The sequence below is a fragment of the Panthera tigris genome, chromosome F2, assembly GCF_018350195.1.
Source record: "Panthera tigris isolate Pti1 chromosome F2, P.tigris_Pti1_mat1.1, whole genome shotgun sequence".
In the NCBI taxonomy this organism is placed as follows: Eukaryota; Metazoa; Chordata; class Mammalia; order Carnivora; family Felidae; genus Panthera; species Panthera tigris.
The window spans coordinates 12,889,275-12,915,510 of NC_056676.1; the positions used below are offsets into that span (position 1 = coordinate 12,889,275).

The 26,236-nt window shown below is 44.9% G+C and overlaps 1 protein-coding gene across 1 annotated transcript in view; it reads right to left on the reverse strand.

Moving 5' to 3' along the window:
• Positions 1-26,236, reverse strand: part of ASPH (aspartate beta-hydroxylase) — a 222,254-nt gene that overhangs the window by 3,179 nt on the left and 192,839 nt on the right. Inside the window, exons 22-24 of the mRNA XM_015538820.2 lie at positions 17,545-17,680; positions 11,511-11,602; positions 10,988-11,121 (exon numbers count right to left, since the gene is read on the reverse strand). Of these exons, the coding sequence (XP_015394306.1) occupies positions 10,988-11,121; positions 11,511-11,602; positions 17,545-17,680 (362 nt within the window). The remainder of the gene's footprint in view (positions 1-10,987; positions 11,122-11,510; positions 11,603-17,544; positions 17,681-26,236) is intronic.

The following is a 26,236-nucleotide window of genomic DNA, read 5'->3' on the forward strand; positions in this document are numbered from 1 at the left end:
GATTTTAAGATTTCAGATAACTTGGGGGCTGTCCTGTGCTCTGCATATGTTTGACAGCCTCTCTGGCCTCTACCCACTAGATGCCAGTAGCACTCTCCCACCAGTCATGAGATCCAAAAGTATCCCCAGTCATTGCCAAATGTCCCTGTGGAGTGGTGGTCGGGGTGGGGGGGTGGCTGTTGGTGAGAGGCACATTCATCCCAGACACATTGTATTAATCAGACAATAACATTTCTACGTTATTTAAAGTAAATGATAAACAAATGAATATTTGCCAGTTGAAAGTTCCTTGAAGTTGAGAATTGACCCCTACTTTTCCACTCGTCCCCACCTTCCTACCCCACGTCACACGCTGTCTCACACACCTAGCCTAACAGCTTGCATTCAATAAACATGGGCTGCTTGACTCTTCGCTATGATTCCTCTTATGGTTCAAAGAGTTCCACTGGAGTTCCATCCAAGTGAAACCAACAACAGAAATATACAGACACCAGAGCACTAGACAGAGTATATATTATTAAATATTATTAGACACATATTAAAACCAAACTTGAAAAGAAAGTCAAAGTTAAGAAAAGGACAAGAAAAAGGAAGTGGAATGGCCCATAGCTTATACAGTTTGGTGGTGATGTTCTAGGTCTTAGTGTTACTGGTGGGGCTATGCAATGTGTATAGGGGATCGCTGACAAGCCTAAATATAGGCAGCAGATAAGGGGGGCAGTGCACTGACGGGGGAGCGGCAGTACGCCCGTGTGCACAGCAGCATCGCCCATAGCAGCCAAAAGGCGGAAGCAACACAAGTGTCCACGGACCAATGAATGGGTACACAAAATGTGGAATATGCGTACAATGGAGTATCATTCAGCCTTCAATGGGAAGGAAATCCGGACCATGCTACAACACGCACATTATGCTCAGTGAAATGAAGCACTCACACAAGAACAAATATGGTGTGAGTCCACTTACAGGCGGTACGTAGAGCAAATTCACAAAGATGGTAAGAACGATGGGGGCGGGGGTTGTTCAGTGTGTTCAGTTTCACAAGATGAGGGGTCCTGTGGACGGACGGATGTTGGCGATGGCAGCACAGTACGAACGTACACAGCGCCACTGAACTGTGTGGATATTTAGAAACGGGATGGTAAATTTTATGTTATGTGTTTCACCACTGTTAGAAAAGGAGAAAAAAAAAAGGTGGGGGGGGAAGGGAAAGGGGAGCATGCGGTAGAAGAGAAAGAGGGAGAGAAACGGCAAGGCACAATGGGCAGGTTACAGCCCTGAGTGGAAGCAGATTTAAAACCAACTGGCCATTTACTACTGTGTGACCTGGGGGGTCACTCAGCATACAGGAGCCTTTGTGTCTTTATCTGATGAAGGGTAGAGAATGTAAAAGAGGAGGAAGGAAAATACAGAAAAAAAATAGGGAAAAGATAAGAGATGATAACATATGTAAGTGGTATAATGTTACCAAAAATAACCTTGGCTTCACGCCCTATGAATTGGCCTTCATTGAGAAGACAAAAATCTTCCAAGGGGGTGAGACACCAAAAATTCCAGAGATCTGCGAAATAACACTTTGTGCTATCATGGCAAGGGGTTCTCAAAGTTTTTTTTTGAGTGGCAGAGGATCTGGAATCTACTTAAAATACTGGAAGTAATTCGAAGAATGGAACAGAAAATTCTAGGTTGCACAAGATGGTATTTTTCACTCGATTCTGATGGGTGTAAGAAAGTCAAAGACTTAGGGATGCTTTACGGGAGAAAATTATTGAACATCTCATTCATTAACTTACATTCCCCATGAATTGGGAAAAGCTTTTAGTGTTGAAACACACTGGTTTATTCGAGGAACACCAGTGCCTTTAAGGGTGGAATTTGAGTGACCACTGTCTGTGGCTTTTCAGATATCTTAAGTCAAGTATGGACCAGTGTAAACCATTGATGAAATAATTTATTTTTTAACAAAAATCTGGGAGGTATTCTAAAGAGTTGGATTCCTTTAGGGCCCTAAAACTCACGGGGAAGTGTGTCCCGTTATCGTCTCTTTGCCCTTCCGTTTTCTTTTTTTTATTTTCTTCTTTTTTTTTTTTTTTTTAATTTTTTTTTTAACGTTTATTCATTTTTGGGACAGAGAGAGACAGAGCATGAACAGGGGAGGGGCAGAGAGAGAGAGAGAGACACAGAATCTGAAAGAGGCTCCAGGCTCTGAGCTGTCAGCCCAGAGCCCGACGCGGGGCTCGAACTCACGGACCGCGAGATCGTGACCTGAGCTGAAGTCGGCCGCTTAACCAGCTGAGCCACCCAGGCGCCCCAGCCCTTCCATTTTCTTTCAGACAGTTTTCCAGAAAAACTGCCAAGATACCCAATTATTTAATGTAGATTCCTTGTGAATACTTCAAAACTGGCATCTTTCAATCCCTCATGAGAGCTAAAATGACAAAAAGTGCAGCCCTCATTAACCTGAAAGGGAAGAACAAAAAAATCCCATCCAAGCCACGTGCAGGCTGAGGGACTGAGGTTAACTTGAGATAAATGCCTTGCTTGGGAAAGGATGAGGTTTTCCAGAAAAAGCGACAGCTCTAAATCGGTCAAAGGTCTTCAGATCTCTTCTGAATAACAAAGACTCTCACTGCAAGGTGAAGAAAACAGTTTTCAGGCCGCTTGCTTTGTGAGCAAAGCTTCGCCAAATATGATTAAGTTATACTCCAAGTATGACCTGAAAGGTGCCCTCTGGAGAAAAGATTTTCAGGGTTGCCCTTGAGTTTCCTGAGGGCGCACGCTGCCTTTCTCTCAGGGCTCAGGAGAGCAGGGCCAGAGTGGGGGGCTGCACCCTCTCCCCAGATGGCTACCTCATCTGGCTTTGAGAATGCCTTAGCATCGAGAGAAGCACGCCTCTCCCTGGTTTGCAAAAGATACAAGAATACCTGGTCAAAGACAAAGTAATGTCACATAATTCTTCAGTTTCTCAAATTATTGTAATTATAATTAACGATCCTGGTATAATGGTGGCAGTATTGTACCTAACAACCACACTGTGTCACAGAATTGTCGTCAACACTTAATCATGCTAAACAATGATACTAGGTGCTTATAGAGTCTGCCACCTAAAAACTTTATTGATCGCATCTCAGTGATCCTTGCTAAAATGTTGAGGTAGGCAAGAGACAGGGTTCTAATTTTCCAGCAGAGGAATCCTATGGAAGCAAGTTCAGATGTCTGCAGTGATACTGCGGGTCTGTGGAAAAAGCGCAAAGTCACCCGCCTTGCTTCAGTAGAGCCCAAACCTTCAGCTAGGGATCACGGCACTACTAGGGGACGTGCTCAGTGCCTGCGCTGCTGTGGGAGGTGGCCTGGAAGGCATTTAACGGGCTGAGTGGAATACAGAAAAAGGGTCAAAGAGCTCAGCAATAAGGCTACATAACACAGTACTTATTAATCCTGACCTACTGAAGTCCCTCAATTCTGACTGCATTAGAAATCCTGGCACATACTAGAATTGTAATGTAAAACTCTTCTCTCTCTCTCTACCTAATACACGAAGACAGAAATACACACGTGCACAAACGCACATTCTTTTTCTATGTATTATATAGTATCTATCTATCTATCTATCTATCTATCTATCTATCTATCTATCGGGACAAAGCATTTTTCTGGAGGCCAGGACACCTGTGTTCTTGTTCTGACTGCTGCTAACTAGCCACGTGATAAAGCACTTCACCAAGGGGCCTCCATTTCCCCATCGGTGCAACGACAGAGATGAAAAGATGGCCTCTAAGGCTCCTTTCCACAGGAAAATTCCCTTAATTCTCTGAGCCGAGTTGCTGGTTAGGACTTCGGTCTTCACACTACATTTCACAGGGCACGCGTAAGCTTCCATCTGAGAAATGGAGAAATAGTATTTGCTGCTTTGTTTCAGGTCAAAATATCAATTCCAATGAAAGACGGCTGACTTCACAAAGAAGCTCTCTTCCCGACAGATCGTGTGCATATGCACCCCTAGCACATCTCCCAGCCCCTCACAGGAGAGCCCGGCCCGGCTGCCACAGGGCCGCCCTCCCCTCCACACAGGCCCGGGGACTTCCCCTGTCTCTGTGGAAGCTCTGGACCTCCTCCTCTTGGTCCTAGGTCAACCAGCAGCCGAGAAAGCCAAAAGGGGGCCAAGAAAGAGAAAAGGCAGAGGAAGGCAGACTCATAAGACCCCAGATGGGATGCCGCTGCCCTGTCCCCACAGACCTCCAGTTCCAGGGTGGGGGCTCGGGGAGGAAAAGGGAAAATGTGGGAGCGGGGTGTGGAGCTCTCAGCTGTGCTCCTGCCGGTCCTCCTTTCTCCGGGATCGCTCCTGGCCCCACGCCTATCAGATCACAGTCCCCATCTGTATCTGTTCCATCCCTCCACACCCTTGGCCTCCTGTCGTGCTCCCCTTTCCTAACTCCTTAAGGCCCCGCCTCCTCCAGGTCACAAGAACCATCTCCAATGGTGGAGGGGTGCTTGGTCTCACTCCCTGGAAGGTAAGAGACAAAGGTCCCCATTTCTACAGCGATCCCACAAGAGGACAGTAAAAGATCAAATACACGGAGTGCTTTTACCACACAGCACTCTGTAAATACAGTCCGGACTGTATCTAGGTGGACGGCTTTCACACTCAAAACCACAGAAAGATACACTTTTATTCTTCTCCCATCTCACAGGTGAGGAAATCAAGGCTTAGAGAGATTATGCAAGTTGCCTAAAGATGGAGTGAAAAGCCTTGGAGGACTGGCCCAGGAACCTCCACATCATTTAATATTGCCATAGCAAAATGGATGCCAACTTTCCCATTTCTCGACCATCACTTCAACAAACGAAATGTTTGCGCACGATTCGTACTGCATGTGGGAATCGCCATTCCCTGTGCAGGGATCGCTGCGTATCTGTGTGTACGAATGCTAACCAGAACAGGGGCTAAGAGACTTCACTGGACGTCTTTAATTCACCAAGTTGCTCAAGGAAAGGAAGACAGGGGACAAAATGTTACTATTTAGTAACAAATACTCAGGGAACACATCCAGGTAAAATGCCATGTTCGACCTGCAATCCCAGGTGCGCAGGCTCGGGTGGTGACTTATGGACGGGTAAGGTCACGTTACAGTTGGGCTGGAAGATGGTTACGTTCTGTGAAAGAGAAGAGCTATGATGTCCAAAGGAGAATCCTCAGACTTTAGCTTCCTGGACTCTTTGTGAAAAAAGAAATGCTGTCTATGAACAATTCATGGTGACTTTAAAAAATTAAGTCTTTCTCTCACTGTTAACATGTTAGCAGGCTTTCCACATAATCTTCCTAATTAAAAACTTGAGAGATTAATGGAAAGAGTATGCTACAAAAACACTTGAGGTATGCTGTGGTAGAGGGCCATTATTTCCACAGCAGCAGAAAGAGGCATCACAGGACTTCTTGCCAACTCATGTCTTCAGCGTGCTGCTGACGTGACACCCATGCACATTTTCCTGACGATCTGGTGGTCCTGTCCAATATTTTTGGCTGGTAAGTTGCAGGCAACAAGCCTGAGTCTCCAGGAGAGCCACACAGTCACTCTTCTTTCCCGCAGCCTGGTTCCAGCACGTCCTGGAGACTCAGTGGAAAGAATTCCCGTGTGCGATCGTCCAGAGCTCAAACAACTTGGCCGCTCCATGGGAGTAACGATGAGTCCTGCTTGCCAGTGGCACATTCATCCGCCGACTCAAGTTCATTCAGCTTTGGGTGGCGATCCTAAACGAGCTCACTTGACAGACCACAAAGCAGGGCTTGTCAGGGGTGACACAAATGGCCCGGAAATGGAGATTCTCGAGCTCGCTGCTTGGCCGTGAAGACCAGCCTTCACACTGATTGCCTTTCAAGTCCAAGATGATCTTAATTTTGTAGCCACCACCAACAAAACCCCCAAAGCCCAGAAATGTATAGTTAGATGCCGTGGGGTTGAGGCTACACAGACTTTCCAACCAGCCTGCTTGAGACCAAACCTTCGTTCTGATATTGTAGCGGGTTGAATGGTGGCCTCCCCAAAAAAGTATGTCCACCTGGAACCTGTGAATGTAAGCTTATTTGGAAAAAGAGTCTTTACGGTTGTAATAAAGATCTTGAGATAAGACCCTCCTGGATTAGGCTGGGCCCTAAATCCAATAGTAAGTGTGTTTATGAAGAGAAGGGGAGAAGATATAGGGGGAAGGTGGTGTTGTGTTGGCAGAGGGAGAGATTGGAGCCATGTGTCCACAAGCCGAGAGACACCAAGGAATGCCAGCAGCTACCACAAGCCGGGAGAAAGGCAGGGCACGGACCCTCCCTCAGAGCCTTTAGAAGAAGCCAACCCTCCTGACACCTGACTTTGGACTTCTGGACTCCAGAGCTACGAGACAATGAATTTTCTGTTGTTTAAAGTCATCCGGTTTGTGGTAATTTGTCATGGCAGCCTCAGGAAGCTGAGACAAACATCAGCGTTTCTTGAGCTGAGTGACCTTGTGGAAGTTACTTGGCATCTTCACACCTCAGTCTCCCCAGTTACAAAAGAGATTTCAATAATCCCTTAGGATTGTTGTGAGGATTAATTAATAATATAGCGCCTGTGGCATGCGAAGAACTACTTCGTACAGCAAGCACGCTCTCGATCACTACTGTGTTCCTCCTCCTCCTCCTCACGGACACACACATGCGGTATGGAGAAGCATCTGGACAGTATCTTGGGGCATCAAGATCAAACATAATACTGACTTTTTTCTATTGTGCTTCTCTGTGTTTTACAAATTACGCACAAGGAATGTGCATCACGTATCAGTTTTACAGTCAGAGGGCACTTATTAATGTTAAGTGATCATTTTTATTTGTAACGATAAAAGGCCACGTAGCTGCGAGCTCGTCGTCAGATAAAAAGAGCGCGGCTGTTCGTCTCCGGCGATGGAATATTTAAACGAGACGCGTGCTAGCAGGACTCACACAGCGCTGGAGGAACAGCAGTGTGATTATTCACACCTGAGAACTACGATGCACGAATTGCTACGAGTAACCTCCTCTTTTGGGAGTCGAGAGCCTCTGAAAATTGCTTCCTGTAGCCTAGCGCAAGGGAGCCCGATTTCTTGGTCTATGTGTTTCTCTTTCCACACTAATAGTATTTCTACGCTAACAGCATGACACTTCCAGGTTTCATATTTCAGTATTTCTGCCTTCAGAGTCTAGAAACTGCCTGTCTCCCATCCAGATACCCAGCTGTTTTCCCCATAGGCATCACACAGTACTTAAATGGAGCCACTTCCCTTATGAAAAACATGAGTTTTGTAACGAAGTGCTTGGCCTGACCCAACCATTCTTGAGTGAAGGCTTACTGAGGATGAGAATGTAACACAACATAAAACTCAAGAGAAGGGGCGCAGACAAGGCTGTTGACCAGCCATCATGGGAGGTGGAAAGGCATCGATGCTGTAGGCTCTTCAGGGAGGAGAGAACAGGAAGCACTTCATCCTCTGCAAAATCGCCTCCCTGACCCAACAACAGGTAGGTGGGTGGGGAGCACTCTTAAATTTGTTTTTTAAGTTTATTTATTATTTTGAGAGCGAGAGAGCGAGATTCCCAAGCAGGTTCCATGGTGACAGCGCAGATCCCGATGCGCAGCTTGAAGTCACAAACCGTGAGATCATGACCTGAGCTGAAATCAAGAGTCGGACGCGAAACTGACTGAACCACCCAGGCGCCCCAAGGAAAGCACTTTTTACTAATCACTGCAAAATACACCATCTGCAAATTACTGTTTTCAACAGGTACTTACAGTCCGTGGAAATTGAGGGGCGGCCAAGTGAACGTTGTTTCTCGAGCTTACCGAGGCCGGTGCAGGACGGACGCTACTTCCTGTCGGTCAAGACCGTTAACCTAATCATGCTTTCAGCTTGAGGGGAGGGCCTGGCAGTCCCTTTCTTTGTCAAGCACGGTCACCAGGCGTCTGCTGGGAGCCTGGTGTGGGGAATGCACTGTGGACGTGCCGCTGGGGCGGCTCTCCCAGTGCCGCTCCTGCAGTTTGAGCACTGCTGGGCTTCTTGTTCAAGCTTCCGGCACTCTCTACCTGCTCCCCTTCCTCACTGCCTCACTCTTTCCAGCTGGGCTTCTTGCTGCCTCAGGCCTCGGATGACAAGGATCAGTTCATACGTGTCTTTCTCCCTACCTGTTCGTAAGTGGACTTTTGTTCAGTGGTGTTTTCCCCCAGAGTATCTATAAGCAGGACAGACAAGAAAATTTAAAAAATAAACAGAAGGCAGGATGGAGGGAGGGAAGTAGATCCAGAGACAGGAATAACAAATGACAGACTTCCAACCACAGGCAGTACTCAGGAAACAGGCCTGGTGCTCTTCCCCGTCTTCACTGCCCACGGTTATTTGGTCTCGTTCCCCGGCATTCTCTCCATTTCCCTGGGTCCCCCATCACGTCCTCACCCTGTTTCCCTTTGGTGGAGAGCTTGTGTACACAGAGTCCCCAAAGGCTTGACAAGGTCCATTTCATCTTGGGAGAAACTTCTTCCTGTCCGGCTGTCTCTGATTCTCGTCCTGGTTCTTCCCACCTCTGCCCTTGGCCGCCCCACCTCCCTGGTGGTTCTCTTTCCTCCTTCGGTCTTCTAAATGTGGATGGGTTCATGGAGTCTCAAGTTTCCTCCAGAACCTGCTAAGTCTGCCTCTCTAACCTTTATGGCCAGACATGGCTTCTCTCCCGAGCTCCAGGCATCTCTATCCACCTGACTCCTGGATGTTTCCATTACTGTCTTCCAGTAGCAACTTAAGTAAAATATATATAAACACTGAACTCATTACTCATTTCCCTGAACTTGCCTCACACCTCCCAAGTTCTCAATATTCGCTAAAGCATCAACCGTCTCCTACTGACCCAAATAGACACACGCCGAGGCATCTTGGACTCTCCCTCCCTTACACCACACGCTTGAGTCAAGGCGCATAAGATCTCCTGTACCTGCCCATTACTCTCCCTTTGCTTCCAGCATCCCGAGTCCAGCTCTTCTTGGGTGGGCCACCATGACAGGGTGCTAACTGTTCTTCCTGCCTTCCCGCATCCTCCCCGCCATGGCTTCCAGAGTAACTTCCTGACAAGAGTCTGATCCCACTATCAAATACTGATCAAAGCTTTCTTTAATTGGGCTTCTATTCTGCTTTCATTTTCCAACCGTATTCTATGTGAGCTGTTAAAATTTTTAGCCAAGAAGGCCGTTAGACGAGGGTGGCTTCCACGCCTTGGCAGCCTAAGTAAGCAAACTAAAGTCTAAGCCAGAGTCAATGCACCTGAATCTGAGAAAGTGAAGCAGAAGAGCAACTGATCACAAACAGCCAACCGAGTTTTCCGAAGCAGGGCCAACTGCTTACACGGTATCTAGTGAAATACTTCCTTTGCTTGGCTTCAGCATCTTCTCTCTGGAAACCCTGCCCTCCAGCTCCTGCCCTGGGGCACTCCTACCCACCTTTGCTTTGACACTATGCAATGTGAATCGATGCATGCCCAAATGAACTCTCGAAAATTTTAATGTGCATCAGTTTACTGAGGTATACTGTTGTATACACTTGTGGTTGCTGGCATCACTCCATATTCTCCCTATGTGCCCTCTCTCATTTTTGGCTTCTGTGCCTTCGCAGATCCTATTCTTTCAGCCTGAAATGCCTCCCCCCCCCCCGCCCCAGCTTTCAATGTCCAAACCCTTCCTGTCTTTAAGAGTCACCACTGTCAAGATTCTCAAAACCCCAGCAGCAAATGAGCTAGCTGCCCATTGTCCCATCTGTAGCATTTTTATCTGTACTGCTCTTATGACTCCGACATTTGAGCCTGTGGTATGTCCCTGACGAAGCACGTCTGGCAGAGGAAAGCCCTATCTGAACCTCCCACAGCACTCCGTGTCGCCACGCCATGTGCAGGACAGGCAGGTCTCTGCCAACAACCAAACGAACAACTCAAACTACCTCCCGAATAGGAGGTACCTCCCCGCCCCATCGGACCTCTACTGAGGACCCTGAGAAATGACTAAGAAGATAGCAACCTGGTTTCTGCCCTCCAGGAGCTTCTAGCTCACAGAGATTAGGCAGAGCATACGCCAACTGATAAAAAGCAATGGGAGATACAGAATAGGATTACTGAGAATCTATACTATATACGCACTCAGAAGTCAGAAGAGAGGCTCCTTTGTATGAAACGACATTGGATCTTAGCAATAGGCTTATTTTGGATGAGTGTAAAGAAGGGCATTCTCGGTGGCCGGAGTAATAGGATTAGGACAGCAAAAGGCACGGGCAGAAGGGCCTAACATTCACCACATCCCACTCATGTTAGGACGTGGGCTCGGTGCCTTGTATGTATTATTTCATTCGATCCTACAATAATCCTGCAGAGCAGACAGCATCATTGCCAATTTCATAAGTGAGGAGGCTGAGGTTCGAAGGGATTAAGGAATGGGTCCAGGTTACGCAGGATTAGGTGGCAGAGCTGGGGTTTGAAAACGGCAGCCTGGGATTTGAAACACACAGCCTGTTTCTGTTGCCCCATGCTGCCTCCCCTAGAGCAACACACGTAAGTATCACCGGGCATTTTCTTCAGGAAGGGGGACCCTCGGCATTGATGAATAATTCAAGTTGTAGAGCAATAAACACAATGTGTAATATGCATAGGGCTCAGCACAAGATGGTTGGTCCTGAGTGCAAGTCTGTCCATCCAGAAAGAGAAGCGAGAAGGCTCTTCACTGAGATGACAGTGGTGTGGGGAGAAATGATTAGGGAGGGCAGCCCTAGACCTGAGGAGTCCCTCCAGACTCACGGAAAGCACAAGGAAGGGACACAGACTAGAGTGTGGATTAGTATCACCCGCTCCAGCCTACTTCAGTTACAAAGGGAGAGAAATAACCCAACTGAACACAGACTGGTTGTAAGGAACACCCCTCTTCAGAGGTGATACGAGAGGAAACGATGGCAGGAAACATACTTGCTCTCGTTGGCACATCGGATCTTGCAGCCTTCCTTGGGAATCACCAAGCCCAGGTGCATCCGGAGCCGGCAGTTGGTGGGGCCCGTGTGCGGCCACACGTGGGTTCCCGGGTGCATGACGGAATACTTGATCTGCACAGGAAAAGTAACACACCGGTCATCCACGCATCGAGGGGTGGAGGAAATGCTACATTAAAGTGACCGCAGAAAATCACTTGGGAAAGTAATTACTTCTTCCAAGAAGGAATTACTTGGGAAGACTGAGAATGTATATTCTCGTCTAGTTTCTTTGTGAAGGAACTGAAGATAAGGACTCTCATTTTCCACGAAGCGATAGACACTGAACATCTTCCACCCTCAGCTCTGCCATCGACCGCACGGAATGGCGTTTCGTTAAAGAGAGAAGAAAAAAAGAGGCCTTTGTTTGGCCCAAAGCAATAACTGTCGCTTTATAAACATTAGCATTCCTTTATTCCTAATAACTGTGTTCTTCGGGTCACCAAAGACACGCTAGGTACTACCTGTCCTCTTCGGCATCCTGTTGTCTCGGGGAATTTATCGAGTAGAGAACAGGTTTTAGGAGCTCCTTTACAGGCATTTTCATTTTTTCTTCCTAGAAGAAGAAATGGTAAAACCATCGTTAGAAACAAATCACAGTAAAATTTTAGCTCATCCTGTTTTGCCCATGGGCAATCTGTATCGTCACCCTCACTGGGAATGAGGAGGCTGAGCAAACACAAGAAGACAAAGCATAAAGTGTCTTCCACCAGCAGACGAGCAGGGCAATGACCAGAAATCTCCACTCAGCGTTGGGCGACTTGACTAAGGATGTCTAACGGACAAGGTGAGTGCCGAATCCTATTTTTCTCCCGGTGACAGGCAGAATAATGCCCCCCTCCCAAGGGTGTCCATGTTGCAAGCAGGAACCTATGAATATGTTATGTTACATGGCAAGGGGAATAAAAGTTGCAGAAGACATTGAGATTTCTAATCAGCCGACCTGAAAATAAAGAGATTGTCTTGGATAAAGTGGATGGGTGTCGTGTCATCAAAGAGTCCTTCAGTGTGGAAGAGGGAGGCAGAATAGTGTCTGAGTGATACAGAAGGAGAAAGACTTGACCGGCCACTGCTGGCTTTGAGGATGGACAGCAAGCTCAAGTCAAGGAATGTGGGTAGACTCCAGGAGCTGGAGCCTCCAGAGGGAATATGGCCCTGAGGACACTCTGATTTTAGCCCGGGGAGACCACTGTAGACCTCCAGACCTGTGAAGGTAATACATTTGTGTCATTTGAAAGCCACTATATTTGTGGTCATTTGTTACAGCAGTCACAGGAGACTCCCTAAGGAAAAAACCAGCTTCTGTTTCTAACCTAAAAATGCATTCCTAGGACTACAGCAAAGAGTTACCTGAACATTTGTCATGGGAGTTCAATGTCATTCTCATTGTACAGATCATTCTTCATACGTTGATAAAGAAGAGGATGTAAGTGAAGAGGGGAAGGCGTCTCTGAGAGACGATGTTTTTCTATAAGTGACAGTGTCAGGAGGACAGATTTTGGGACATGGTCTTAAGCATCCTGAACTATATAAATTTCTTCACCACTGACAAAATAACTGTGTTTTAGAAAAGACGTGCTCAGAAATGTACACGGCATTATTTGCTCTCATGGAGAAAAATGATGGATTTTTTTTTTTTTACAGATAGAAAAACTGTAATTCCCTATTCAAGAGTCCTACAAGGGACTGCTACATCTAAAGCTGAGTTTAACTTTACTTAATTTTTAGTTGTGTCGCAGGATAATCACATACCAAGAATAAAATGAGTTACAAGGAATGCAACTTAAAGGTATTCTCCTTGGGGTGCCTGGGTGGCTCAGTTGGTTAAACATCTGACTCTTGATTTTCGCTCAGGTCATGATCTTACAGTTCTGTGAGTTCGAGCCCCACATTGTGCTCTGTGCTGACAGTGTGGAGCCTGACCGGGATTCTATCTCCCTCTCTCTGCCCCACCCCTGCTCTCTCTCTCTCAAAAATACATAAATAAACTTAAGAAAAAAGTGTTTTCTTCAAATGGACCCCAATGTTCTAGAAAACAATGTCTATATGTACAGTAGCTTTTCCTAAGTAATCTTTTTGCCCCTTGAGTAAAGTATTAGTTGTTATTTTTAGTGATTAATGGAGTTGAATGATAAATGGCAGTTTGGCCAAACAGATTCCTGTATCATGTCATCATAAAGCATTTTTAAGCCTAGCTTCCCATGACTTCCCATATGCAGGATCTGGGGATGGCCTGGTAGAAAGCCCCGATTCTGGGTTCTGTGCTGTGCAGGCAGCAGTTAAGTGAAGTCTGGGGGCTTCAGGAACAGCCAGAAGTGGCTGGACTTTCCGTGGGCGCGGTAGTGAGGACTGAGCAGGTGCCCCGTAGAGAACAGGTGTGTTGTACCTTAATGAAGGGTAACCTAATGGATTGGGTTTCACTAGGACTGCCACTTGGTCAGGGCTAAACTTGAACATCTTTAGCCTTGGAAGACACGGTAAACACATATGTAAACACATATTCTCCATGTAGTAGATGCTTGGCATTCGTGGATTTCCATCGGCAGCTTTAAGTATTCGCACGTGATGGTGAGCATTTAGGAAGGCAACCACAGTTCCGTGGTGCTCACGGTGGGCCAGGGACCACCTGACATACTCAAAAGGACTCATCTGATGCCTACAACTCCTGGCGAGGGAGGTGCCGTCAGAGCTGTGTTTTAGAGAAGAGGAACTGAGGCACAGAGAGGTGACACAGCAGGAATTCAGCCAAACTGGACCCAGAGTCCATGTTCTTAACCATGACCCAAGTAATCATGACCTAAGACCGCCCCTCCCTTACTGTTATTATTATATAACATATGGTTATTAGGTAGTAAAAAAGTAGTACCACTCTCACTTAGTGGATAATTGTGTACCAGATCTTTCGAGAGCACTCACTGATTCTAGTAACAACCCCATACTTGAGGCACGGTTCTCATTGTCCTTTTTCGGATGAGGATCTGAGGCTCAGAGATTCAGGAACATGTTTGCATCACACAACTAACGAATGGTGCGGCCAGGCCTCCAGTTTGGGGTTGCTGGCCTCCAAAACCTCTGCTTTCAGCATAATTTACAACTCGGTCACATCACGGGTTAGAAAGCAGCTGTGAAAAGCAGCTCCCTCAGCTGAGGAGAAGACTGTCCAGCGGCGGGATTCAGTGTGGCCTTACTGCTGTCTGATTATTTCTCACCGAGTTTAAACTAACTCTGAAGAAGCGATAGACTTGGGAGAAGATGGCCCTAGAAGGAGTTTTATCAATGCAGATTTGGAAGAATCAGTTGGATATTTCATTTACATGTGAAAATACTTCATAAGAAATATTCACGGAGGCGGGATGTTTAAAGGTCTTGGGTTTTGTCTTTCTTAAGTTTCAAGGCTCTGCTGGGATAACAACAGGTTCGTCTTGCACGACGAATCTGACCGACTGTCAGCGGCTCCCTAGAACACCGTGTTGAGAAGGACTCAGAGGTTCAGCTCGAGCTTATCCAGAAAGGCTACTGAGACTGGTTAGCACTGTCTCCTATGGGCTCGGGAAGAAAAAGTGCACACATACGGTGTATTTGCCAACTACATATTTTACTGTTCACTGCTGGTGATGATTGATAAGTACGAGCAAAAGAAACACTCCATGACATTCACTTAGCAATTTGAAAACATATTTTTAGGCAAAAAAATAACCCATTATTTACATTTGTTGATTCTTTTCCTCCAAGTCCAAACAGTTGTCCCTTTAAAAAATTTTTTTTAATGTTTATTATATTTGAGAGAGAGAGACAGAGAGCAAGCAAGGGAGGCGCAGAGAGGGAGGGAGACACAGAATCCGAAGCAGGCTCCAGGTTCCGAACTGTCAGCACAGAGCCCGACGTGGGGCTTGAACCCACAGACCGCGAGATCATGACCTGAGCCAAAGTCAGTCGTTCAACCGACTGAGCTGCCTGGGCGCCCCAACAGTTGTCTCTTTAAAAAGGAATAAATATTCTTCAGCCTTGATGATGTTACCTGGAGACCCACCACAAGACCCAGTACCATTGGGAGAAAAATGGAATTTCCAGCCATAGCTTTATGGCCTTCAACCATTTAGCAGCATCCTCTCTTGACTAGACTAGAGGACTACTAAGTCAACTAATTCAGATACTCAGCAGCCTCTGTGTGTGGACCTGAGCTCTCAGTGTGGCTGAGACCGCCCTGCTGCCTCTCTTCCTCATATCTCCCTCCACCGCGCCCCCGCCCCCCACCACAGGATTCTCTCTCCAGTTTCTGCGCCACAGGGCCTGAGAGGGCACCTGGCTTCAAGGATTCCACCCTGCGTCCGTGCAAGCTATGGTACTAGTTGTCTTCGAAATTCTTTAAACTGTGAATGTGTTCGCAGAAACTGGCTCCTGGATTCCTCCCAGAAGCCTGGAACCACAAACGAAAGGCCACAAAAAACCTTAACAAAACTTCCTAAAAGAGGAACCACGTGACTTCTATTGTCTTAGGACGCACACACAAAAAAATACAATTAGAAATTAATTTCTGTGTAATTAACTGCAACTAATTGGAAAACACATACTTATGATATCCACCGCCCCCCCCCCCCCCAAATACACACACAGGTCAACTATTTTGAGTCAAAATGGAAATCAAGCTAGAAATGCAGTCACTCTCTGGAAATAATACAAGTGAAAAATATCACATATTACAGCTTAAGGAATACATTTTGTCACAATTAAATTATTGTTAAATGCGGAAATTTAAGTCAAAATATTGCCTTCAACCAAATCTTGTCACCATCATTTTTTTCTTGCTTGCCTAAAACATTTATTTATTTATTTATTTATTTATTTATTTATTTATTTATTATTTTTTAAGTAGGCTCCACACCCAACGTGGGGCTTGAACTCACAATCCTGAGACCAAGAGTTGCATGCTCCAGTGACTGAACGAGCCTGGCACCCCGCTTGATAACTTCTATCTGCCTATAATGCCCTGCCGATTTCAACTTTATCAGAGCACCTGTTTATAGCAGGGACTGTGGTTCTGGAAATTACTGCCAGGAGGCCTGCTGTACTGAAGCACTGTTCTAGGAGGGCGTAAGGACGCTGGTGCAGAAGCGTATTAATGCCACCGAGGCATCAGATGAACTGGTGAATGCTTAAGGCCAACACAATTCATGCATTCTAGTGAGTTGCCAGCAGACAGATTTAGCATGTTGTTCACATAGTGACCCTGTCACTCCCTTAAAAAAAAAACCTTGCTGGCAAGAAAGCTGACAGTCTCTAACAATCACGCGATCTCTCTTCTGAGAGACTGTCTTTGAAAATGTTACTGAAGTAGCTCTTCTCTTCTGTGCAAACCATTCTGAGAGCACAAGAGAGGAAAATGTGCTTACTTGTCCTTCAATGTAAGCCCCACCGCCTGTCCTCTCGATTTATTTGGTGCCGCGGACTCTTCACCATGGATCTGTTTCTGGATGGCTGTTAACCCAGGTTGACTTGATTTCTCAAGAAGTGAACTGGAAAGAGCCTTACACATAAAATCCAATGCTCCTCATTTACAGGACAGATTGATATATTCACTCATTGAACACACACATATTGGAGTCCCGTGTATGTGCCTGAGCCCGGGTTCAGCCCAAGGGATGTTCGGTGGAATGTGAACCACTTCCTATTCTTGAGGAGCACAGACACTAGTCATTATCTCCTGTCACTCTGTCACACCTGTCACTCTGGACTGTTATCATCTCCGACCCATGGTGACTCCATCTTGGCACGCGACATCATCTCCGTGCTACAGAGCAAATGAGGCTCAGGGTAGGTCCTTTCTAAGATAGTAATTAGCACATGGTAGACTTTCAGTTAAGCCTACACAACAGGGTTAGTCTTTGTAACATATCATTTTTTAAAAATGTTTATTGATGTTGGAGAGAGAGAGAGAGATAGTGAGCAGCAGAGGGGCAGAGAGAGAAGCTCTGGGACAGGGGATCTGAAGCAGCCTCTGTGCTGACAGCAGACAGCCTGATGTGGGGGCTCGAACTCATGAACCATGAGATCATGAGCTGAACCGAAGTCAGAGGCTTAACATACGAAACCACCCAGGGGCCCCTGTAACATGTCATTTAATGGGAAAGACCAGATGAATCAAAATACTATTTATATATTTATCCAAATACACATGTGAACACACACACACACACACACACACACACACACCGGTAAATGTTCACATGTAGTTTAAAGAAACAATAATGGGTTTATTTTTGAGACAGAGAGAGACAGAGCATGAACAGGGGAGGGGCAGACAGAGCGGGAGACACAGAATCGGAAGCAGGCTCCAGGCTCTGAGCCATCAGCCCAGAGCCCGACGCGGGGCTCGAACTCACGGTCTGTGAGATCATGACCTGAGCTGAAGTCGGACGCTTAACCGACCGAGCCACCCAGGCGCCCCAACAATGATGGGTTTAGATAACGTATTTTTTCATCTAGAAGTCAGGAGCTCACCTTGCTGCCACAGCGTAAACTGACTCCAGTCACCTTTCTCCCTCAGGTTTTCATCTTCAGGCAGGAAGAGGCCTTTGGCTTTGTCCATCACTGCAAGGCCTTCATCGCGGATTAACTTCCAGTTTCTTTCTAAGGACTAGAAGGAAGATTCTGGTGTTACTGGACTGAAAACATCCCTGGGAGTCATTATAATGACTCTCAGCTTTTTGTTTGTTTATCTGATTCATACAGTAACGAAATTTGTGCTCTCAACTACTTGCTTATTTCAATTTCCTCTGGGACTTCTTGTCGAGGGTTTAAAAGAAGCCCTATCATTTTTGAGAACTGAATGCCTTTGCGGCATAAAAATTTCAATAACCCCTCAGACAACAGTCCCCTCCAAAACGTAAGTGTCTTGTTTTGTTCTTTTAAGATCGTAAGCGAACAAGACCATTGCTCTTGCTGATCCTGGCACATGTGACCCTGCATGTCACACCCCGGCGTCCAAAGTGGCTTGCAAATCACAGAGTTCATCTTCCAACGGAGGTCCTCGGGAAGATGCCATTCAACACGGTGAACGTTAATCACATTTTAAAGACATTGGAAACGTGTCCATTGGGACTTTTGATGAATTACAGAGTGAACAGCAAAACAAAGCAAATAAATGCCCTCGTGTTTAGAACTCAGCCAAACAAACCTATTTCTTTGACTTCTTATTTATAAGGGTGGTTAGCCCTGGTCAGAAAGTGGGCTTAGGACCAGCACAGCCTGGAGTGGCCAGGCAGATGCTGGCAGACCGGCGGAAGGAGCATTCTGGAGCTCTCGCCTCCTGGTAATCCTCACTACCACGCTGCGATGTTGACGAGGGCAGGACAGAGAGCAAAGTAGGCCGGAGTGAGCAGGTGGAGTGGCAAACGAGAACTACCCTCAGAAGAAAGAACAAAACCTGCTTTCTTACTGTACAATGAGACTAATCGTACAGCTAAACCAGGATTTTGAAATGTTAACAATGTCCAACATTTCTAGGTTAAAAGGAGGTAGATGGAATAGTTGAATATATGGGTACATGGATAGAGAGGAACACAGTACCTGATTTCAACAAGGATCAGGGCTCAAGAGCATGGAACCAGAACTAGTAAGTTACAAACAAAGAGAAAAATTTTGACACACAAAAAATGGAAACAACAATTAGCGCTCCCCGAAAAGGGATTAAGGTACCTTGTAAAACATGGTTCTCTATCTTTTGAATCAATCAAGCGAAACTGGTTGACCGATTATTGGACAGAGCAAGGCATGAGATAATGTGTGAAGTGTTTTTTACCAACCCGTGCTTTATGAATTCATGATTCAACGTAGGAAGAAAGATAAGGAGTCAGGAAGGCTGCATAGGCAGAGGGCCCTGAGAGACGGGTGCCCTCAGAGATTTGTATGAAAACATGGCGTGAACTTCGGCCAAACACTTGTTATATCACGTGACAGTAAGATATTCCAGGGCAAGACCCAGATTTTAAGATTACTGATTTTCTACCTTTTTTCCCCCCCTCCGTTTCTTTGAGTCTACTGGCTTATTTCTTTTTTAAATGTCAGCTTTGTTGAGGTATGACTGACACGTAAAATTGTAGGATACTTAAAAGCGTACATTGTGGTGATCTGATGTAAAAATACATTGTGAAAGGATTTCTTCCACCTGGTTAATCAACACATTCATCACCTCACAAATTTATCTTTCATTTTTTAACTTTTAAATGTTTTGCTGAGAACATTTAAGTTCTACTCTCTTAACACATTTTAATTAGACAATACAGTGTAATCAACTACAGTCACCACGTTAATTAGATCCTCAGACCTTATTCATCTTATGGATGAAAGTTGATACCCTTTACCAACGTCTCCCTATTTCCTTCACGCCCCCCCACCCCCTGCCCCACGCCACCCTAGCCCCTGGCAACCATTTTTCTACTCTCCATGTCTAGGAGTTTGACTTTTTCTTTTTTAAAATTTAGGTCCCACATGTAAGTGATACCCTACATTATTTGTCTTTCTCTGTCTGGCTTATCTCACTTAGCATAATGCCCTCAAGGTCCATCCATGTTGTTGCAAATGGCAGAATTTCCTTCCTTCTTATGCTGAATAATATTCCAGTGTGTGTGTGTGTGTGTGTGTACATGTGTGTTTATGTGTACGTATATCACATCTTCTTTATCCATCCGTTGATGGACACTGTGGTTGTTTCTCTGTTTTGGTTATTGTGGATAATGGTGCAACGAACGTGAGAATGCAAAAATCTCTTCCATATCTCACTTTGGATATATGCCCAGAAGGAGGATTGGCAGGTCATATGGTGGTTCTATTTTTAATTTTTTGAGGAACCTCCATATTGTTTTCACGGTGGCTACACCAATTTACCCATTTTACGCTGCTATTTCTGTGAGACCCACCTATTGATTTGTGTCAAAATCCAAAGCTGTAGCTACCATCACACTGATTCACGCTGGTGCTGTTCATCAGTAATTCCAATGCTACTTCATCCCAAGTAGGTGATTCATAAATAGCAAGTCAAAGACAGAATTCCAATAAAAAGATACTCAAAAGCCCCCACTTTGGCATGATGGTCGTTTTCAAGAATCCCAAGATTATGGAAAAGAAAAGAAAATGCTCCCCGTATATTCACATCTTCTTAAATGGACCAATCGCCAACACTCCTTGTGGCTACTGGAATTTGTTCAAGTTGATGGATAATTCGGTTAGACTCGTGTTAAACTAGCACGCATATGAGGGGAGAATGACCTTTCTAACACATGAAGTTGCTTTTCAGATGAGGTTACGGGAGCCTTACACAGCAGGCTCTTCCCTTTTTCCCTCCTGGTATTTTAGAAGTTTCCTTCATTTCTTCTGAAAGCTGATGTCAGGGAAATCTTTGCAAACAGCTGATCTTTAGTTACTAAAACAGGGCCCTGAAGCCCTAAGGAGAATGTTAAAGGGAAAGCATCACTACACACAACTATTTTTTATTTATTTTTTATATTTGTACTAAATAAAATTTTTAAAATTTTACTTACAATCAGGCTGCCTTTCACCAAAGTAATGAGTGTACTTGTTTTTTTCAACTCTGGAAAGATACGGCACGGTCTCTTTTATCAGTGTCAGGGAGAAATTAGGGATGGGACATGGGAATTTTATTTTTAGGCATAAATCGAGGAACCACATTGTATAAAATCCGCATGATTACAGGGGACTAAACACCAAACCTAATTACGCAGTGTGTGTGCGTGTGTGTGTGTGTGTGTGTGTATGACAAAGAGAGAGAGAGAGAGAGAGAGAGAGAGAGAGAAAGGATATGAATTTCTCTATAGCAATACCACTCAGATGTCCAACAGGAACTTGAAGGCTCACACAGACCAGGCCATGCCTACCTTTTTAAAGGACTCATCTAAAATATTACTTCTTTGATCCTAAATACACCCATTTCATAAAACCGAGAAAAGACACTGACAAGGTTGATACTTGGGTTGGTTGCCGAGAAGATAACAGCTTGTAATTCACGTTCCTTCTTGTGGCAACAGAGACTAGAGAGCACAGAGATCGGATTGTTGTTACGCTACATGGCTTCATAAACCCATCACGGGCACGTGACTTTTGCTAAACCTCACTTACATTTGGCAGTCAAGTCATCTCGACGTGGCGTCCCCAGCTTCGAGCCTCACTAATCCCACGACATACTACAGTTCTCCTGTTTCTCCTGAATCCAACCCCCACCCCCAAGCAGTTCAGGGCATGGTCCTCACGTCCCAGATGTTCTGCTCATTCACCTGGATGGTATGCTTTTCTCTTCAACATCAAATTAGGTTAGGTCCATTTTTATTTTTATTTATTTTTAAAATTTTATGAAAACATTTTGCTTTAATGTCTATTTATTTTTGAGAGAGAGATAGAGCGTGAGCAGGGGAGAGGCAGGGGGAGGGAGACACAATCTGCAGCAGGCTCCAGGCTCTGAGCTGTCAGCACAGACCGAGAGATCATAACCTGAGCTGAAGTTGGATGCTTAACCGACTGAGCCACCCAGGTGCCTCAGATGAAGTCCATTTTTAAAGTCTTCTCCCAAAACAGATTTCTTGTACAACGTCTTTAAAGAAGCAAACTAAAGCCAAACTGATTCTTCTAGTTAAATAGTTAAATTTCTCTGCATATTTTTATTCTTAAAAACACACATTTGCGGGGCACCTGGGTGGCTCAGTCAGTTAAATGTCTGAGTTTGGCTCAGGTCATGATCTCATGGTTCGTGGGTTCGAGTTCCACGTGGGGCTCTTTGTTGTCGGCATAGAGTCTGCTTCAGATCCTCTGTCCCCCCCTCTCTCTCTGCTCTTCCCCTACTTGCACTCTCTGTCTCTTAAAAATAAATAAACATTAAAAAAAATTAAAAGCATAACATTAAACATTTTAAAAAGTCAAATATTACTGCAGGTCTTACAATAAAAGCAACAGTCTCTCACTCGATTCTTCCCCCATCCCGAGTCCAACCCCAGTGAATTCCTTTGAACGCTCCTATTAGGAAAAGTAACAAGTTAACAATCCGATGTCTTCTTTTCCCTCTTCGCCATCTTGCAATACAGTTAATTTCACGAGTCTTTCGCACATCGGCGTAAATTCACGTTAAGGTTTTATACTGTTATCACAACGAGGGATCGTTCACCCCTGAGTAGTACTGTAGTGACACTTCATTCCACATTTTTCCCCCTTTCCCTTGGCTTCATTCTGTAATGCACTTAGAGAATTCTATAGCACTAAAAGGGCGATAGAAAATCTCTTGGTACCATTCTGCCCTTTACCAAACACACCATATAAGCCACTCCTTTCTTCCTCTCTTTTTCTGAGGGTAACGGTGCAGTAGCCATCGGCCTTGCTTTGACCTGGACTGGCTGTTGTCTGGGCCTGCAGGGCAAGCATCAGCAGGGAACTTCGTCTGGCTCCTGCCAGGTACTGGCCTTCCTAATTATTGCATTCTAGCTGTTCCCAAGAACGCAGCGTACGGCACAGGTAAAACTAAAATTCTGAAAATATCTGAAGCTATATTTACATCTGATTGAAGGCGGGGCAGTGCCCCGAATTCTAGGCAGGAAATACTTTCTCCTGAGAATTCTGAAAGCAATGCTACATTATATTATAATTTAGGGTTGCTGTTGGGAAATCTGAACTTTTAGGTGCCTTTTTTTTTGGGGGGGGTCCCTCAGAAAACTTTAAAAGAAGTCAGTACAGAATAGTAGGTACGGAGCTAGACTGCCTGGTTTGGAAATCTGACTCTCCCACTTACCAGCCATGTGATATTGAGCAATTTACTTGTCCACCATGCCTTGAGAGTGAAATATTCCTACTTCCCTCAAGAGTCTCTAAATTAAATGTGCTGAAAGTATCATTGCCTAAGCACAGCAATGATAATGAGGATCTTAAAATCTTCTCTTTGTTTCCAGCTTCTGGAAATTTCCTGGAACTATGCCTTAGTGTAAGTGCTGGTCACTTACCTGTCCCTTCAATATGGAAACTCACATTTTTCAGTTGTATTTCTTTAATAATTTCTTCTCCATTCCTTCCCTATTCTTTCTGGAACTTCTTTGGTTTGTTAAATTGAGCTTCTAGTTTTCCTAACTTCCCTGTTCTCCTTTTTTTTAAAAAAAAAAAAAGTGTTTTTAATGTTTATTTGAGACAGAGAGAGACAGAGCACCAGCCGGGGAGGGGCAGGGAGAGAGGGAGAATCTGAAGCAGGCTCCAGGCTCTGAGCTGTCAGCACAGAGCGCGACGCGGGGCTTGAACTCACACGCCGAGAGATCATAACCTGAGCTGAAGTTGGACGCTTAACTGACTGAGCCACGCAGCCGCCCCTAACTTCCCTATTTTCAATTTGTTTTTTGTTTTCCCTTCTGGGAGATTTTCTTGACTTAGCTTCCAGTGCTGTTATGAAATTCCTACTTTTGCAAATCATATTCCGTACATTTCTGAGACAGCACTATTTGGGTCTTGTTTCCTTTCCACAGTATCCTACCTATTCTTTTTTCCAGTTCCTCACAGCTCTGAGGGTCTTATAGATATTATTTGTGTTGGCATCTGCTTCCGGCGTTTTCCGTTTCCCCTGAGCTACAGCACTCCTTCTGTTTTGTTCTTTATCTTCTTTCACACTGGGTATCCTGCAGGAACTCAGACAATGATCGGGAGGTGTGAAAGGGGAGGGTCTAGGGTTGGCAGGCCTCAGGCTGGGTGGGTGGTTGGGGGCATCGTCAAGCCAGTTTTTTCACTGAGCATCTGAAACGAAGGCAGAGAGAGGCCTGTTCTTGGAGGCCATGCAAGTGCCGTAGTAGCAGCTACCTTCGATTCCTTCTCTTTGGAAGCCCCTCTGCCATCACTTGGGTTTGAGCTTTCTTGGGCTCGCCAAGTCAGATACTTCTCTCTTACATTTTCAGAAGACAAACAAAAAAACATGCTGACGCTGTTCATCTGTTATTGTCTCTCTCCTGCTTTTTTTTAAAGTCATTTTTAAAAAATTATTTTATTATCATTCAAGAGATTTCATGTGGGAAGTATTAAATGTATCACTCAGTTCTGTGTAATCTTTCTTCACTCATATATTCTATAGATCTCTAAATGTGGATTGTTATTTATTTACCTTCTTTTCTCATAGGCTAGAAGGGACTTGTGATATATAATCTGACCTTCCAGTAAAACTCAGAAACAAAATCTTATTAGCCTGCAAAACCCTTTTTTAGTCCCCGGAATGCCTCTTCAAAACCTCACCACACTCAAAGTGATGACGTTTCACAGGACAGAGACAGGCAGTAGAGAGAAGAAAAAAATTTCTCGACATCATATTTCACATTTTAAATCCAACTCTGCTACTCCATATATTGATTGATTGTCACCCTAATTTCTTTTCACCTCTTGGGTGGTGAACGCCCAGTTCCACGATGTGCTCAGATGATGACAGAATCGATTATGATGCTTGAAGTCTGACATAAGATCACTTTAATTTCGTCTTAATCAAGCAGCATTCACCTAACTGAGCTTTAAATATTTTTTTCTATGTAGGAAAATGGAACTGCTCAGAGAAATGTTTTTGCTAAGGCAGTAAGTAAACACTGCAGATTGCTAAGTAAGGAGACTTTCTTCACTAATGGTATTAGCTTGCGTAGGCTGCCATAGCATATAAATACCGCAGACCGGGAGAGTTAAACAATAGAAAGCTATTGTGTCACAGCTCTGGAGGCTGGAAGTCCAGGGTCAAGGTGTCGCAGGGCTGGTTTCTTTTGCACTCTCTCTCCCTGGCTTGTACAAGGCCATCTTCTAGCTGTGTCCTTACCTGGTTTTTCATCTATGTGTGCCCACATCCCTGTACATGTCCAAATTTCCCATTCTCGTAAGGACGCTAGGCATACTGGATTACAGCCCACCCCAATGGCTTCATTTTAACTTAACTACGTCTTTAATGACCCTGTCTCTAAATACAGTCCCATTCTGAGATACTGGGGATCAGGGCTTGAGTTTGGGGGAACACCGTCAACACAGAACGCGAATGTACATCCAAGTTAGAACTAGTTCCAACTAAGAGAGCAAATAACAGATGGAAGGGGATGAGGAATAAACTCACATCAACATGGAAAACTACATTTATAGGAACGAAATAAAACATAGTCATGAAAAAGGCAGGAAAAGCAATGCTTTCAACATGTGGACAAGACAACACAAGAACTCTTAGAGCTCAGAGTAACATAGAAAAGATTCGGTAAGTAACTGTATGATTAGCTGTTAGGAAAAAGGGAAGTGGCAAGACGCAGAGAGAGGCAATTGAGAAGTCCCAGAGATATGTACGTACCTTGTAAGGTTCTGACTCTAAATTCAGAGATGGCATGTGGCCAATGACTATGCTAGGCAAAGTTTGTGCATTGTTAACAACAGGACCTTAGAACAATATGTACCAAATGTTATCTAATTGGCTATGAACATGTTATAGTTAATCATTTGGGGAATTGCATATCTAATTTTTGGGGAGATAAAATTCAGCCTGAGTCCTAGCCCAAACATGTCTATGCCTTACACCATGATCATGAAACAACGGGTAGCATATCCTAGATAAGACATGAGTAGTGGACTTTGCCTTAGAGAGAACAGCCCAGGGTGGAGGGCATCTCTCTGAGCACTGAGCTGAAGTTACGCAATCACAGCAAATGGCACAGTGAGTATAATGTTCTCACAGCAAACTGCCTTTACGAGAATTTTAATAAAATCTCTGGGGAAATTAGTAGCATTTAAAAAAGCAATCTCTTGCTGGAACGAATGCATTTTAATCAGATTTCCTATTTTTCAAGTTTGAACAGAAAGATAACAGGAAGTATCTGACATTTCTTATTGTGGCAATAGATGAGGACCAACTGAATGAGAAAAGCAAAGGCTATTTATTCACAGCATGCCATAGCAAGGGAGTCGGCCACCATCACTTGTTGTGGAAGAGAAGCAGGAAAGCTTAAAGGTAAAAAAAAGAAAGGAAAGGTTCCTGGGTACCCTGAGTGTAGGCTGCTGGAAGGTAACTAGAAGTGGGCGTCCGATGTGATTGGTTAGGAGGGCATTTCCGGTTTTCTTGGGTTGGTTCCAAGTTGGAGGCAGGGGTAAACATTAAGGCGGCTGTCAGTTATTAATCAAGTCCTGGCCGTCTGGGGCCAATTGTTATAGAAGT